Source organism: Stigmatopora argus, chromosome 4, assembly GCF_051989625.1.
Source record: "Stigmatopora argus isolate UIUO_Sarg chromosome 4, RoL_Sarg_1.0, whole genome shotgun sequence".
In the NCBI taxonomy this organism is placed as follows: domain Eukaryota; kingdom Metazoa; phylum Chordata; class Actinopteri; order Syngnathiformes; family Syngnathidae; genus Stigmatopora; species Stigmatopora argus.
The window spans coordinates 20,674,203-20,690,828 of record NC_135390.1 but is presented as its reverse complement, the minus strand read 5'-3'; the positions used below and the strand labels follow the sequence as shown (position 1 = coordinate 20,690,828).

Here is a 16,626-nt window from a genome sequence, read left to right as displayed (position 1 = left end):
TTCCACTTAACTAATAAAAATCAATTTGTCCATGTGTATTTGGTTTACTATACTCTTGTTTTGTGCTTGCTTTTAAATTGCCTTGTTGGCCTTGTTGAATCAATTGTAGAGAAAAAAAATGGACAAGAACTGCCAATATCTTTTATTCAAACATAACAAAGCACATCCAATTCTTATTACCAAAAGTATTATAAAACAAAGCACATCTAATTATTACCAAAAGTATTATACCACAAAGTCACATTCAATCACTAATCACACTTCAAGAGGTAATTTGTTAAAAACCTGAATGGTGACACACTATAGTACTTAGTAGCCATAATGACAAGACCAAAACTTTCTCAAGTTTATCACATTACTTGAAATTTATGTATAAATATTTCACCAGGCTTTTTCAGAACATAAATCAATAGTTTTATCCTTAACGAGTTGGATAACACACTTTTCCTTTAGTTATTTTCCTACAAGATGGGTGGGCAGGCACTCTAAAAACACAATAATTAGTATACAAGCCATTAAAATTCTACATATCGGTGTGTCCCCTTAACCCTAGAATGGTAACCCTTTATTTCAGGGTTACCTTTCATGCTTCAGAAATAGAGGGTTACCTTCCATACTTCAGAAATAGAGGGTTACCCTGGTTACCGGGGGGGAAATGGGTCCTAAGAAAGACGGTGCAATGAAGGGTACCCATTTTTTTCCCCCCGGTAACCATGGTAACCCTCTATTTCAGAAGCGTGAAAGCTAACCCCTGAAATAGAGGGTTACCATTCTAGGATTAAATAGAAAATCCAAATTTTTTCTTCATTGTTAAATTCAATAAATTGAAAAATTAACATTCCAGTGCAAAAATAAAGCAAACAACCCCACTCCGAAATGTTCTTAATCGGCCTCCACCTCATCAACGAGGACCGGCTTTTCCTTCTCGCGTCCAAACCCTTCCGTGAAAGCCCCAAAGATGACATCCAACACCCCGAAGACCACACTGCCCCCCGTGAAGAAGACATTGAACACCCCGACGACGCTTCTCCACGCCAAGCGCCCCGTCCCTCCACCCAAAGCCACCGCCTGCTCGCCCATCTCCATGGCTATCGTCCCGGCGTAGTCCCCGCTCTGCCTCAGGAGACGCCCTCCGAAGAACTTGGTCACCCACCAAGTGTTGCGCAGGACGTCCCCGAATATTCCGACCGTGTCCCAGATCAGTGTCCCTACTCCAGTCACCCCCATGTAGCAGGTGTTCAGTAGCACCACCAGCATGGACGAAGAGCAGTAATAGACACCATAGATGCAGCTCATCAAGATGTCCAGCAGCGTCTCCAGAGACCAACGTATCCAAGACAAAAGATCTGACGTCACGAGGTAGACGAAGGAGACGGTGTCCTCTAGGAGAGCGGCAAGGACACCCACGTCTTCCTGGACAACGTATAACACCTGCAACAAAAGTGGCAAGATACATTTCAGGTTTGTTAGTCATAAATTGCTAGTGTCAAAGTCATGTTTTTTTAGGTGACCGGACGTTTCGTCGCCAGACACTTCGTCGCCGGACAGTTCGCCGACGGACAATTCGTAAGGTTAGTGGTTAGAATTAGGGTTAGGGCAGGGGTCGGGAACCTTTTTGAAAGAGAGAGCCATAAATAAAAACACCATAAAAACCTTACAAACACCGTACGACTCGTACGGTGTTTGTAAGGTTTTTTGGGGGTTTGTAAGGGGAATCATAATTATTTATAAGGGCAGTTATCGGCAGAGGTTGACAGGTATGTAGTTGCGATAACTACGATACGACTCAGAATGAAAGTGATTGGTATACATGTTGACTGATCTTTTAAAGAGACAGGAAATGATTTGAAGAGACTGTGGAATGTCCTCTGACAACCCTCATTCCTGTTTCTGGGAGGGGCTGGATGAATGACAGACTGCAATCCAACAAAACAAAGAAATTGTACCTTAACACTTCTATGGAAATATAAATCTATTAAACACATCTGAAAATTGCCAATGGAAGTTTTCCCACCCAAAAAAACGAAACGTTTTCAGGTTAACAATCAGTGCCATTTACAGAAATCTCACTCTTCACGGTTGGGCTCGGTCTGTCCGACCCCGTAAAAATCTGAAATTGCCAATAATCATACCTGCCAACCTCTGCCGATAACTGCCCTTATAAATGATTATGATTCCCCTTACAAACCCCCAAAAAACCTTACAAACACTGTACGACTCGTACGGTGTTTGTAAGGTTTTTTGGGGGTTTGTAAGGGGAATCATAATCATTTATAAGGGCAGTTATCGGCAGAGGTTGACAGGTATGCAATATAGATTAAAACTAAAACACAATCCTGCATAATAGATAGCAAAAGTATTGCTATATAATATTCACCTGTCCAGGGAAGTGCGTGATTCTGGAGAATAGAGGTCTGAGTGGAGCTTTGAGGATGGACAGAGTGGTGGAAATTATGGAAACTACAACGCTGCTGGAATTGCTGTCTGCTTTTTCCACCTGTTCAGGAGCAATTTTAACATATCGCGTCTCATCGGCCGCCTCGACGCTTCTTTTCTCCGTCTCGACAGTCAATTCCTCTTTGGTATTTGCTTCTTTTGAATCAGAGTGGCTTGTATCAGCATCGCTTCCATCCGAGTTCATCGAATCCGAGTGGCTTTCATCTGAACGGCTAGCAACTGACAAGGTTTCATCTGCGTCCACTTCCGTGCTGGAACTTTCGGTGAGATTTCGAGCCAACTTTTGGAGGTCCTCCTTAGTGTAAAGATCCTTCGTGACCCCAACCCTGTCTTCCCCAGCACAGCCTCCGACGAACAGACCCTGAACTCCCAGCTTCTCTTGCAATTCCTTGACGCTCACCGGCAGCACGGCGCCACCGTCGTCGCCGTCTTGGTGAATAAAACCCACGCTGAAACCGTCTTGGGCAGGCGAGACAGAACAACACGCCGCGGACCACAGCGGTTTCGTCTGACAACCCTCGCCCCAGCGAGCTCCCATCCCGGTCAGGATGTAGAGATCCCCGTTCCGGTCGTTACACTCGGTGGCGACATGACAAGCGATAATAGTGGAGACGGACCAATCCCAGTGTAGAAAGTCGGCATCTGTTGGTGGGGACTTGGAGAAGTTGGGCCGGAAAAAAGATGGGATAATCACTATGACGCCATCCTCCATTTCCTGCGGGAAACAAGCAGAAAACCTTGAAGAACTTTATTCTGAGGGCCATACTCTTGTTATGTTATATACTAATCTATTCTACAAGTATGTAGCTTCCTCCATCTGGTTCGAACGAATCTAAGGTCTCCCTAGCAGTGGTGTGCCGTCAGGGCCTTCAAGGTCTTCTCTGCTGGCCTAAGAAATATCTGAATCACAGACTGATGTTAATTGTATTTTGTCCATGAATACTTATTAAATAATTCCAAATTATCTGTTAGCTTCCTTTCATTGCTTTCCCCCCTGGTTGCACTGCTTCCAGATGTGTGCTTTCATATTGAAGCATTTAACCAATCACATTTCAGCCATTATTTGTTGCCAGGGTCAGAAATTTGCCTCAAGGCCTTCACAATCAGTTCTGCAGGCTCTGCTGCATTAAACAAGCGTCAATAAGACTGTTGCTTTAACCAATCAGATTTCAAGTTGGCAACACCACAATGCCTTCTTGCAGGCGTAGGAATACGTCATCGCTTTCACCAACTATGATTGGCTAGTCAAAGAGTGGACTAGCCAAAGCTACCAAACTGTATTTGGAGCGAGCTGCACAAGCAAATATATTGTTGTGTTGATTTAAAGCCATTTTCAAGACGGACCATGCTGGAAATACGACAGGACAGGCTCGACTTTCAGCATTAGCTTCGATGGCGATAGAAAAGAAGGAAGAAAGAACGGATGATGGATATTGTGTACAGGTAAAAATGATTTTTGGTGAGTAAAATATGGCTCTATTCCTAAATAATATTTCAATTGTATGAAATTCCAGGGGAAAGTCATCCTCCGGGCCCGGTTCTGATATCTGAAAAGTTCCAGTGTTTGTATTTAATCACAAAATGCTGCTAGAAAGTGGATTTTACCCCATTTTAGTGAATTTTTTGCCATTTTGCCATTGACGTCCATTGCTGTCTTTTCCCGGGTAAATCACCCCCCTGGCCTGGTTGTAATGTCTGAAAAGCTCCAGTATTTGTATTCAATCATTAAATGCTGCTAGGAAGTGGATTTTACCCAATTTTTGTGCATTGATTTATTGATTATTTTTTATGTGTCGCAGCTGTAGCTGCAGTAGAGGTATTAGAGGTAATATATGATTCAGATATTTCTTAGGCCAGCAGAGAAGGCCTTGAAGGCCCTGACGGCCCGCCACTGGGTAAGGGGTTTGGGTTTGCGATTTTAAAACAATTTTTGGACTGTTTGCTTCTTCCTCGACACCCCCACCAAGTTTGACAACCATGTGATTCATCGCCTCCAAATAAGGAGACACAGGCAGATTGTGATGAATGACAATCATATATGAATTGATAAAAATGAACACAAAATTCAGAAGACTGACGTACTTACCCAAAACTCCTGTTTTAGTGAATCTTCTTCAATCAACCATCCAGGGATGAGACGGATGGCCAAGGCGACGGCGGTGCCACAGCCGGGCCTGTGCAAGGTGACGAAATTGGCCCCTCTGTGCTGACCGTGACACCAAATGCTTAATGCCAAACCTTGGTCTTGAGGAAAGGTCTTCGCGTAGAAGCTTCGATTGCAATGAAGTTGTGACGCGTCGTTGTCAGCTGTCCGTGGCAGGCTCCACCAGCCTTGCACCACCGGCAGGCCCAGCAGGGCCATCAGCCACACAGCAGCAGTTGTCAGCATGTTGAAGCCGGCAGCAATGGGTGGGTGGTGAGCTCAGCAAAACTCCTTTACAAAGCCATGCAGTGTGTGAGAGAGCTACGAGTGTCTTCCTCACTGGCTGCTAAAAACCTTGTTGAATAAGAGGAAATGAACAACCGGTGTAGGCTCCGTTTTGTTTCCTTCCATTCACAGCGCCACACAAACCAGCCCTGTCAACTCCACCTTAAGCCCATCCCTAATGTACAGTTTCCATGGTGATACCTTTAACTTAACAAGACAAGCACACACCCTCCGCAACATACCTGTTACCTGTAAATCAGCATTCCCCTCACACACAGTGGATGTCGTCATGTTCATTATCGAGAGCAATGTTCTTTTGAAATATAAATCCCAAAACCACAAACTCAACTTTATGATTCAGTGATTAACACTGCCCGGAGGATTGTCGGCTGCTCTCTGCCCTCACTGGAAGACATTGCCAGCCCTCGTTACCTCAGCAGAGCCAAGAACATCATAGGGGACCCTTACCACCCTGGTCACAATCTGTTCCAGCTGCTGCCCTCTGGAAGACGATATAGGTCCCACAGAGCACGGACAAGTAGGCTTAAGGACAGTTTTTTCCCCACATCCATCAGACATCTAAACTCGCGGTAACATAACACACATTCCCTTCTGCGGTAATATAAAAAGAGGTTTGGGTGGTGATCTGCCTCCTACTAGCTGACTGAAGTAAGGTAAGTGGAAGACAGTGAGAGGTAAGCGAGAGGTAAGCGACCTGTATCCACAATAGCAGAATGCCAATTACAAGTCTGTACTAGATTTAGGTCTTTTGCCGAGTAAAGGTAGTTTATGGAGAAGCACTATCAATTTCGCAGTTTCTGCGTGTGATGACAAGTAGGCTTTTTGTGTTGTGATAACTACAACAGGGGCCTATGTCCGATTATTATTATTTACAAAATGCACGATCTGACAGTGGTGTCACTGTTTCCCCGCAATCTGGCATGCATGAGATAACAGCCGGCGGACTGTTTTCTTCATGGTGAAATTTAGCCAAACTTACCTTCATGATGCTTAAGAGTTAGATCAAACAACAGTTGTACTTCCAAATCAAAATTCTCTTTTCTTACGCCACAGGAAAAAAAATGCACTTGAATCACAGCCATTCTATGTACTATGAAGAGTGTAAGTCGAGGTGTGGCTAAAATGAACTTTGTATTATAGAGACGATAAAATACGATAAAAATGTATGACAATAATTGCTACACAGCTCGGAAGTCTACTGGGAGTACTGTACAGTGGTACCTCGAGATACAAGCTTAATTCGTTCCGGCACTGAGCTCGTATGACGATTTTCTCGTAACTCGAACGAACGTTTCCCATTGAAATGAACTAAAAACAAATGAATGTGTTCCAACCCTCTGAAAAAACACCAAAAACAGGATATTGGATTGGAAAAAATGTTTTATTTCTTCTAATTGCCATCTATTAACAAAGTAACACATAACTAGTGGTTTAATATTACTAAAATGTGTTTAATAGTACTAAAATTATACGGATTTAGAAGGGGGAAGAGAGAGAAGGACAGATTGGGGGGAGCGCTTTTTGCACGGCAACACGCTCGTAAACAAATTTAAATGAACTTGGATTACGATGCAGACACACTCAAAAATAAGTTGAATCTAACCGTACACTAAACTTAATTCTAATTTTGTTTTACATTTTTATACCTTCTCCTGGCCGGGTTAGCTGTTTGCCACGCCTCCACCCTCACTTTCACTATGATGGGCTGTTTCCCGTTGTATTCCCTTCAAATTATTCCAAAAATGATGCACACAAATGTCCTCACAATAGGATAACGCACGACCACTTGCCAACGAGAAGTAGTCTTGAATGTGCGATCGCGAAAGCTAACGGGAGCTAACAGGCTGGGGGGGGAACACTGAAAAAATTCAACGCTCCGCCCAGTGCTCGCAGAGACATTACAAAGAGGTAGTTGTGACCAGAGATATTACACAAGGAGTTGCGAGGGAGAGAGCCAGTGCCCCTGATGTTCTTATGAGCAGCCAACGAGAAGTAAGTATACTCCTCGTATTAGCGATCGCTCCGGCATTCGCGCTGAGTGACGGAAAAAAACACTGAAAAAAATGCAAGGCTCCGCCCAGTGCTCGTAGATATCTGTTATACACGAAAGAGATGCGGCAAAAAAGACAGTGCGCTACAATGATAAACAGCCTCTCATGTCTTGGCCACCTGGCTTTGTCATATCTCGAAATTTGTCTCGTATCTAGAGATAATTATTTGCTCAAAATTTTACTCCTATCTCGAAATGCTCGTATGTAGAGGTACCACTGTAGATGAATAAAGTTGCCACACTATGATTTTAATAGAAGTCCATAGGCCATTTATTAAACAATGAGTGATTTTTTATAATCAAAATTATCAATGTCGCATTGTAGCAGTCTTGACCATTTTTGGTGCACGTGAAAAAATTCTCATTAAAGTTAAAAAGGCTCGTTTCAAGTCCTTGAATTTACAGACTCATTTATTTAATGGACTAAAAAATTAATTTCAATTCACATATATTGACATAATAATCCCTCACGCAGTCACAATTCACTCATTAAATATTACAAGATGGTTTTAAAGTTCCACTTGTGGGTGCTTAAATATATGGGTTTACTTCAGGTACCTACCCAGTTTTCTAGACTATATAGCAAACATTTTGTCATAGTTTGGCTAGTACTTGATCTTATAGTCTGGAATAAATTTCAGGATTTTATTTTCATATCGACAGCCACATTAAGTGTGCTCTCAACTTCATGGTACAAAAAATGGTTTTAAAAAAATAATAAAGTTGCCAAAATTGTACGGTTGAAAACAGAAAAACCTTAAAGGTAACGAACGACTACCAAAAAAGTAATATGATTTTAATTGTCATTTCACAGGAAAATACTGCAAAATAATGTAAACGTGCCTGGTCTGATGGTGACATTGAGACCACTACTTTGTCCCAGTCTAAAATGGAGTTAGAACCCAGTTAAGGGTTCTGACGCTCCTTTCAGTTTCTTAGTGATATTTCCTAACCTTCTACCACGCAGCTGGGAAGCTTGTTATTTTATGTCGGTGCGACTCACAGTGAGAAAAAAAACAGTGTCAATGGCAGTATTTGAGCGAAATGACTCACATACCGAATATTCCCGTCAAGTTCACTCGTTAGGGATGTCAATGACCAGTTCGGCCTCGTCCCCTTCGCCCCGATCTTCGTCTCCCCTGTCACTGTCGCCGTCGCTGTCGCCGTCCTCCTCGGCGGCGTCACCGCTAAGCATCTGACGGGGGACCCAACTGAAGGGACCGCCGGTGGCCGAAGCCGCCGTCTGGCCTGACGGGTAATTGGCCCTCATGGGCGCGACCACCTGAAAGGCGGAGAAATGGGAGAAAAAAAATGAGGACGGAAAAGATGGTTGCTTAAAGGCAGGGTGAATAAATGCAACATGGAATGACTCCTTTTAGTCAAAAAAAATAATTCAGGTTTTAGAACATGGGTCGGTTGGCTTTTTTTCCTCCTCTCTCACCTTCCCTGTTGTGCTTTTCTTGTTTTTGGGAACCTTTGGTTTCCTCTCTTTCTTCACTCGCTCAGCAGGGGGAGCCAAATACTCGGGTGGGAAGGGCATCTACCCCGCAGTATGAGCACATAGACATACACGAATGGAAGCAGCAGACGTGACAGAAAACAAAAAAAAAAAACGGACCAAAATGATGAACAAATGAAATGACAGTGGCGGGCCGTCAAGGCCTTCAAGGCCTTTTCTGCTGGCCTAGGAAATATCTGAATCATATATTATATTTTGTGCATCAATACTTATTAAATACTTCCAAATGGTCTGTTAGCTTCCTTTCCCCCTGGTTGCACTGTTTCCAGATGTGTGTTTTCATATTGAAGCATTTAACCAATCACATTTCAGCCATTATTTGTTGCCAGGGTCAGAAATCTGCCTCAAAGCCTTCACAATCAGTTCTGCGGGCTCTGCCGCTTTAAACAAGCGTCGATAAGACTGTTGCTTTAACCAATCAGATTTCGAGTTGGCAACACCACAATACCTTGTCGCAGGCATAGGGATATCTCATCGCTTTCACCAACTATGATTGGCTAGCGATTAGCCATAGTGTGAGCACCACACACATCAACGGTGTTTTCCCCAGTGCTTATCCGACATTTGATGTCGCAAATACAAATACTAGTATTTGTATTTATTCATTAAACGCTGTTTTCGGCTGGATTTGACCAAATTTGAGAGCATTTTGAGCCGTTTGGCAAATGGCTCTGTTCTTAAAATGGCCGACAAGCGACGACGTCGAGCTCTGTTGCCTCACAACGCGCATCGGAAATCTACTCTGTACACACAAAGAATATGTGAATCCGGAACGTCCATTCGGCGACCTGTCTGTCTGTCAAACGTCCGTCGGCGAAACGTCTTTAGGCGAATCATCCGAGTACCCTATATTCCTAAATAATATTTCAATTGTGGGCCAAGTTCTGATATCTGAAGAACTCCAGTGTTTGTATTTAATCACTAAATGCTGCTAGGAAGTAAATTTTACCCCATTTTTGTGCTTTGATTTATTATTTTTTATTTGTCGCAGCTGTGGCTGCAGTCGAGGTTTTATAGCCATAAAATAGTTTTTGAGGGTTGGATTGATTCGTTGAAGGCGCTATGAGAAATTGCACGGACCGCCACTGTGAAATGATAAAGTTGAGGGAATAACGCTCGAGGGTGAGGATGACGTGGCGGTGAAGGTTTATGAGGAAAGTAAGTGTGGACTCACAGCGTTGAGGTAAGTCCCAGCGGCGGAAGACTGAAGCGGGTGCGCGCCTGGACGGGATAGTATGGAAAGGTGAGGTGAGGTTGATGGTGGGAGACATGTGCCGGGGCTATTTCTTCGCCTGGAAACACACAATATAAAACAAAAGAACGGTCTGACGTCAGAAGGCTGGATTTTAGTTAAAAGAACAAATTAAACTGGTCAGTCAAGGCTTTACTTCTTGGCGACTTCCCGTTCGCGTTCCCTCTCCCGCAGTACTTCGCTCTCGCTGTTGTCAGAGGAAACCGTCGCCTCGGAATCTGAAACCCAAAACGTAAGCAGGCGAGTATGAACTATCATTTTAATGCTAAGACTTGTCTATTTACCGTTTACTGGTGGTTCTAGGTCACGTGGGCTGTACCATTTTAGATATTATATATGTGTGTGTGTATATTTATATATGTGTATATTTATATATATATATATATATATATATATATATATATATATAAAAATCAGATTAAAAGAAATGGGTCAACTTTTTTAATAGATATAAAACTATATTTATTTGCGCTTTTTTTCTTAGTTAGGGAAAATGTCTGATAATCATTTATTTTTTATTTCAAAAGGAAACTAAATATTTTAATCATGTTCAATATTAAAATGGAAAACAAAATATTTTATATATTTATTTTTTAGATTTTAAAAAATGCTATTTAAACTAAAAACACAAAATTGGATTACAAAATTGCAATTATTGATTTAAAAAGGGGAAATCAGGAAATGGAATATACATCTATACTCTTCATTTTAATTTGATCCTAAAACAGAAAGTCGGCACTCATGATTTACTTTCCCGGGCCACATAAAATGATGCGGCGGGCCAGATTTGGCCCCCGGGCTGCCACTTTGATACCTGTGTTCTAGGTGAACTACCTGATGAGTCTTCATCTACTCTCTCGTACGGAAGGAGTCGGTCCAGAAGGAAGCTGAAACACATTGAGTCATTTAAAATGGTCATGTTTTATACAACATTGTTTTAATTAAACTTTGTGAAAAACCTGTCCGACATCATAACAGTCACCTTTTATCCCGTGACACTTTCAGAAGTTTTCTTTGTGCCCTTCTCAGCTCTTCTTGGAAGCATTCATGTTCCTAAAATTTTCAGGGGAATTTAATTTAATTGGGGATCTTTATTGTTATTTCTGTTAAATCTCTCTTTGAAGCTTTTTCCAATTTTGTCTCGCAAAACACACAAATTTGCCTTTAGGAGATCATTTAGAACTCCTTTTTTTTCCACACAATTCCTACTTTAGTGCAGCATATGAGTACTTTGATCAATTTAATTTGAATACTTACATACACCAAAAATTTTAACTTTCGTTTGAGGTTCTTGTATTTTCGCTTGTAGTCGACTTCGACGTCCGCTTGGCCGTTCATTTCTGAAATGCATCATACTCATAATGTCACATCGCCACTATGTGTTTTATTAAACCATACTGACTAAAAGGTGGAAAAAATAAAGAAAAATAATGAAATAATACGTATTACATTGACATGCTAAGCAACGCAGCTCAGTATAAGCTAGGCGCGCTAGCTAACACGTTAGCAAAAGCAGCTAAACTTACTCAAAATACCTCAAAATAAAATATTAAACCGTATACACCGTTCAAATATTTAGTTTTCACGTAATAAACCCTTGACTTATTTATAAAAATCGTGCCATACTTACCTCTTCTTTGTGTCTGTCTGAGTGACATATTTTGTTTACGTTGGTGACGTCGTGACGTCACCCCGCGTCATTTTTACGTTGAAAAGGGGCGGTTCTTATCCCTCTCACGTGACATGTACACAGCAATAGACACTCGTAGACGTTTAAATTCATTAATTTATTTCCCGTACCGCGTATTTTCGGTAATATTTCTTAAAAGGGGAGATGAGGATTCACTATCAAATGGCAAAATTAATTATTCATGATGTCATTAAAATATTTACTCATTGATTGACAGCAAAAGACTGTCAAAATGAATTGACCCTCTGAAAATGTTAAAATGTTATGTTAAAATACCGTTAAAATGTTTGTCTACGTTACAGATTATCTTTTTTTAGTTCATAACAGTATTATCGTGAATAAAAACAGCAAAATACTTACAGTGAGTACTAGTACAGATAAAAAAATAAAAAATCACTGTTCAGTAAATGCTTTTTCCTCACACCTGACCTTCAAACAGTCTATTTTTCCCCCATCAATCCAGAGAAAATGTCTTCCAATGTATTGGGTGGAAATTTTTCTTAGGGGCAAACGTCAAATCAGGCTGTCAATGTTATTCCAACATGTGCCGAATAAACAGCTGCTTCCGCATGGTGAAATTTGCTGCACTAAACTGTACAGTCACATGGCAGCATGAATTATAGATGGGGTAGAATTTTCCACAAGGTGCGTGATGCTGCCTCACAGTGTGCAGACCCATTGTCACATGGCACCAGTGGCGGTCCGTGCATTTTCTCATAGCGCCTTCAACGGGTAAAATCCACTTCCTAGCAGCATTTAATGATTAAATACAAATACTGGAGCTTTTCAGACATTACAACCGGGCCAGGGGGATGATTTCCCCGGGTAAAGACAGTGATGGACGTCAATGGCGAAACGGCAAAAATTGCGCTAAAATGGGGTAAAATCCACTTCCTAGCAGCATTTAGTGATTAAATACAAACACTGGAGCTTTTCAGATATCAGAACCGGGCCCACAATTGAAATATTATTTAGGAATATAGCTATATTTTACTCACCAAAAATCGTTTTTAACTGTACACATTATCCATCCTCCTTTCTTTCTTCCTTCTTTTCTATCGCCATCGAAGCTAATGCTGAAAGTCGAGCCTGTCCTGTCGTATTTCCGGCATAGTCTGTCTTGAAAATGGCTTTAAATCAACACAACAATATATTTGCTTGTGCAGCTAGCTCCAGATACAGTTTGCTAGCTAATCATAGTTGGTGAAAGAGATGACGTATCCCTACGCCTGCGACAATGCATTGTGGTGTTGCCAACTCGAAATCTGATTGGTTAAAACAACAGTCTTATCGATGCTTGTTTAATGCAGCAGAGCCTGCAGAACTGATTGTGAAGGCCTTGAGGCAGATTTCTGACCCTGGCAACAAATAATGGCTGAAATGTGATTGGTTAAATGCTTCAATATGAAAACACACATCTGGAAGCAGTGCAACCAGGGGGAAAAGCATTGAAAGGAAGCTAAAAGACAATTTGGAATTATTTCATAAGTGTTGATGGACAAAATATAATATGATTCAGATATTTCTTAGGCCAGCAGAGAAGGCCTTGAAGGCCCTGACGGCCCGCCACTGCATGGCACAACATCAATGAAAGGTGGCCACTCAATCTGTTTAAAAATGGAAGACACACAGAATGAGCTTGGACACTGGCAAGTCTTCAGCTACGGTCCAAGGCTTGTCGGCATGGCAACCCATCTTACCGACAATGTCACGTCACCTCAAACCACAAACGTGACCTTTTCTCTTCCCACGTTGTCTCCCCTGTCATTTCTGCTGGAATTCCAGCGGATAGTATTCTCTCCAAAATGTCGCAGTGTCATTTTGGGCAGTAAAAAGTGTCGCAATGGCTCCGGGCTGCACTCTGTTACCTCACCCGCCTCCCCCTTTGAATGAGAAATCGATGACAAATTTAAACCTGCCCAGAAAATTTGTGGCACTCTGTCATTTCTTGTTCCCGTTTGTTACCTAAAGCCAAAAATAGCCTGTTCTTTGTCTGCTGCCATAAATCACATGAAGCTCGGAGCCCTCTATCCACCATTTTTTTATGCAGCTCTCCATGAGCTGTGCTATATATTGTTTCCTGTTATTTTTAGCTTGTCATCTATTGTCTCCATCCACGCAGCTGCTCAGTCGAGTCTCTTTTTTTACTTTTCATTTGTGTCCACATTGACTGGAATACAGTGGCGGTCCGTGTATTTTCTAGCAGCGCCTGCAGCGAATCAATCCAACCCTCAAAAACTATTTTATGGCTATAAAACCTCTACTGCAGCTGCAGCTGCGACACATAAAAAAATCATCAATAACTTCATACAATTGAGATATTATTTAGGAATATAGCCATATTTTACTCACCAAAATCCTTTTTACCTGTACACAATATCCATCCTCCTTTCTTTCTTCCTTCTTTTCTATCGCCATCGAAGCTAATGCTAATGTTGAGCCTGTCCTGTCGTATTTCTGGCATACGTTTTTATTCGATTTAGTGCTGAAAATGTTCGTTCCCAGTTGCGACAGGCTTGCTTGCTTTGGAGGTATTCGACCTTTCTTAATGATGTCCAGCTTTTTTTTCTTGAAAAGTCCGTCTTGAAAATGGCTTTGACAGTAAATCTGCAACAAAATCCATTTCTTCTCCTCCTACAATATATACAGACACTCAAACATACATTTAATGTAACTTTACACAAAACTGAATTCTAATTTTGTTGTAATCTTTTGTTACCTTGGTTTTCCGGGTTGGCGGTTTGCCACGCCTCCACCCTCACGTTCGCTATCGATGGACTGTTTGCTGTTGTACTATTCCCTTCAAAATATTCCCAAAATGATGCACACAAATGTCCTCACAATAGGATAACGCACGACCACTTGCCAACGAGAAATAGTCTTTAAGGAACGATCGCGGGACCTTTCCTAAGAAAGAATAACAGGAAATGACATAGCTGAGCTTCCCACGTAGTGATTGTGGGTAATGAAGTTTTATTCTGAGAAAGGTTGCCATTGCCTATGGGTGTTGTGTGCAGGAGTATACTTCATTACCCAGAAAGCCCTCTTTTTGCATGCGCGTTGTGCGTTTCCTGGTCGTAAGAGAAACTCGTCTGAATTAATTAGTTCCGTGCTCGTAAATATTGTTATACATGAAAGATATGCAAAAAAGACCTGGCTTGGTCGCATCACGAAATTTTGACCGCATAACGGGCGAATTATTAGATCGAAATTTCCCCCGTAAGACGAGCATTTTGTATGACGAGTGGTCGTATGACGAGGTACCACTGTATCTCGAAATGCTCGTATGTCGAGGTACCACTGTATAGTGAAAAGCCCGGAAGTGACTGACGCATAAATCTTGCTTAAAGCATGACAACATTAGCAATTGACGATGACGTTTTCGTCTGCTACCAGTGACCGAGACGATCCGGATTAGAGCCGAAATGGGTAAAACGAGATTGTCCCCCCCGCCAAAACAATCTTTTTAAACCATTGAATCCGACAGGCGACAATAAAAAAAAAAACGCACTCGTACATGAAAGTTAGCACAACTTTTACTGTTTACTACGAGAGATTTTTGTGACACATTCACACATTGTCGTACATAACATCACATGGACACACTTCCAGATGAAAAGTCGCACACACGTCAATGCACATCACACAAAATATCCGTGCGCGTATTACAACTCGTCGGTGGAACACGCTAACTTTCCGAAAGTAGGGTGACAAAAGCCTGCGTTGTTTTCCGTGGCCGTGCTGCATTCAGTGACATCAGGTACATTTGAAAACATTACAGTACCACAGGAGAGCAATGTAAGAAATCTCACACAGTATATAGACATTTTAGCAGTGTTTGGCTTTTAAATGAGCTCAATGCATGACTGAATATTAATAGATATAGTATATAGCGTGTAAATATTGATGTCTTTTTTTTCCAAGGTTGCACAGGAATTGAAATTAGTCATTTTTGTTATTTAGCACGATACAATAACCATTCCGTAGACTAAAAAGTCAATTAGAGGGTTAATTAAGTAGTGTACACATGCAATATTTACAAGGCTGTGTGTGGGTATTAAGTGTGTTTAAGAGGAATAAACAAAACTGCTGCTTTTTGTTTGGCCGGTCAACATGTAGGCATTTTTTTAAAAAAAAATTAAGGGTTTTATGTTTGTAACGTGACCGGACATTTCGTGGATGGACTCGCGAACAAATAAAATTATTTTAAATGTTATTAAAAAGAAGACAAAGGAAATTCACATATTCTTAGTCGTTTTCCTTCTTTTTTTGCTTGGTATTCCCATAGGTATCGTGTATACAGACTAGATTTCCGTTGCGCGTTGTGAAACAATGGAGCTAGACCAGACATGGGCAAACTACGGCCCGCGGGCCATATACGGCCTGTTACGCCTTTTAATCCGGCCCGCCGACGTTGTCCAAATTATAATTTTTTTTTTTTTATGCGGTCAAAATACAGGAAATCATTGGATGACCTGCATAAGCAATTCTGCCGTCGGTTTTGTGATTTTGGCACTGAGGATTCTGGTGTTATTTGGCTCTACATATGTGTGTGTGAACAGACCTTTAGTCTGATGAAAACCAAGAAAGCACCCCATAAATCCCAAATGAGTGATGAGTATGTTCATACTTTAGTCCTTTTTTTCTGTTTATGTTTCATATGTACTGTTAACGGATGCATTTTTTTTTATATGTATCGTATCTTGTGCTGACCCGGCCCGCCTGTCAAATTTTTAAAGTCAATGTGGCCCCCCCGGGCCGAAAAGTTTGCCCAACCCTGAGCTAGACGTTGTCACTTGTCGGCCATTTTAAGAACAGGCCCATTCGCTCCTTTTAATAGAGTCAATAGAATTTGCTCTTTGAAAGGACAATAGATTGCTTGATTTAAAATCAAACGTGTGCGTCTATATCAAAGTCAAAGATGCAGTATTTTTGGCATACTTCATAACAAATATCAGCATCTTGTCAGAATCGTTGCTACATCAATTCGCGATTAAAAAACAAACAGTTAATAGTCATTTAGTGGAGTCACTCAGTGCCCCCCGAGGAACCCAATTTCCTTTGTCTTCTTTTTAATATTTTTTTAAATAAAATAATCGTATTTATTGCCTTTTATTTTAAAAATGGAGCGCTCAACGTAGGAACCGTTTAACATAGGAACCGTTTCGTGCGTAGTGTGTTTAGAGACGAGCATATTTAGTAGTTGCAC

The 16,626-nt window shown here is 41.4% G+C and overlaps 2 protein-coding genes across 4 annotated transcripts; both read right to left on the bottom strand.

The window, feature by feature from the left end:
• Positions 1-127: 127 nt before the first annotated feature.
• On the bottom strand, positions 128-6,791 carry LOC144073295 (uncharacterized). Of its 2 annotated transcripts, none has more exons than XM_077599006.1 (4): positions 5,886-6,791; positions 4,544-4,954; positions 2,378-3,172; positions 128-1,431 (listed from the first exon to the last, which is right to left on the bottom strand). In XM_077599006.1, the coding sequence occupies exons 2-4, from the start codon at positions 4,844-4,846 to the stop codon at positions 883-885; spliced, it is 1,647 nt and encodes a 548-aa protein (XP_077455132.1). In that variant the 5' UTR covers positions 4,847-4,954; positions 5,886-6,791; the 3' UTR covers positions 128-882. The 2 variants fall into 2 exon arrangements, with proteins under 2 accessions (XP_077455132.1, XP_077455134.1); XM_077599008.1 differs by lacking the exon at positions 5,886-6,791 and having other exon boundaries at positions 4,544-4,631; positions 4,696-4,833.
• A 558-nt stretch (positions 6,792-7,349) lies between these two features.
• On the bottom strand, positions 7,350-11,451 carry ino80e (INO80 complex subunit E). Of its 2 annotated transcripts, XM_077599009.1 has the most exons (8): positions 11,358-11,451; positions 10,985-11,067; positions 10,710-10,780; positions 10,562-10,614; positions 9,864-9,945; positions 9,650-9,767; positions 8,398-8,496; positions 7,350-8,238 (listed from the first exon to the last, which is right to left on the bottom strand). In XM_077599009.1, exons 1-8 carry the CDS (start codon positions 11,383-11,385, stop codon positions 8,032-8,034), a joined length of 741 nt encoding a protein of 246 aa, XP_077455135.1. In that variant the 5' UTR covers positions 11,386-11,451; the 3' UTR covers positions 7,350-8,031. The 2 variants fall into 2 exon arrangements, with proteins under 2 accessions (XP_077455135.1, XP_077455136.1); XM_077599010.1 differs by lacking the exon at positions 8,398-8,496.
• Positions 11,452-16,626: the final 5,175 nt, after the last annotated feature.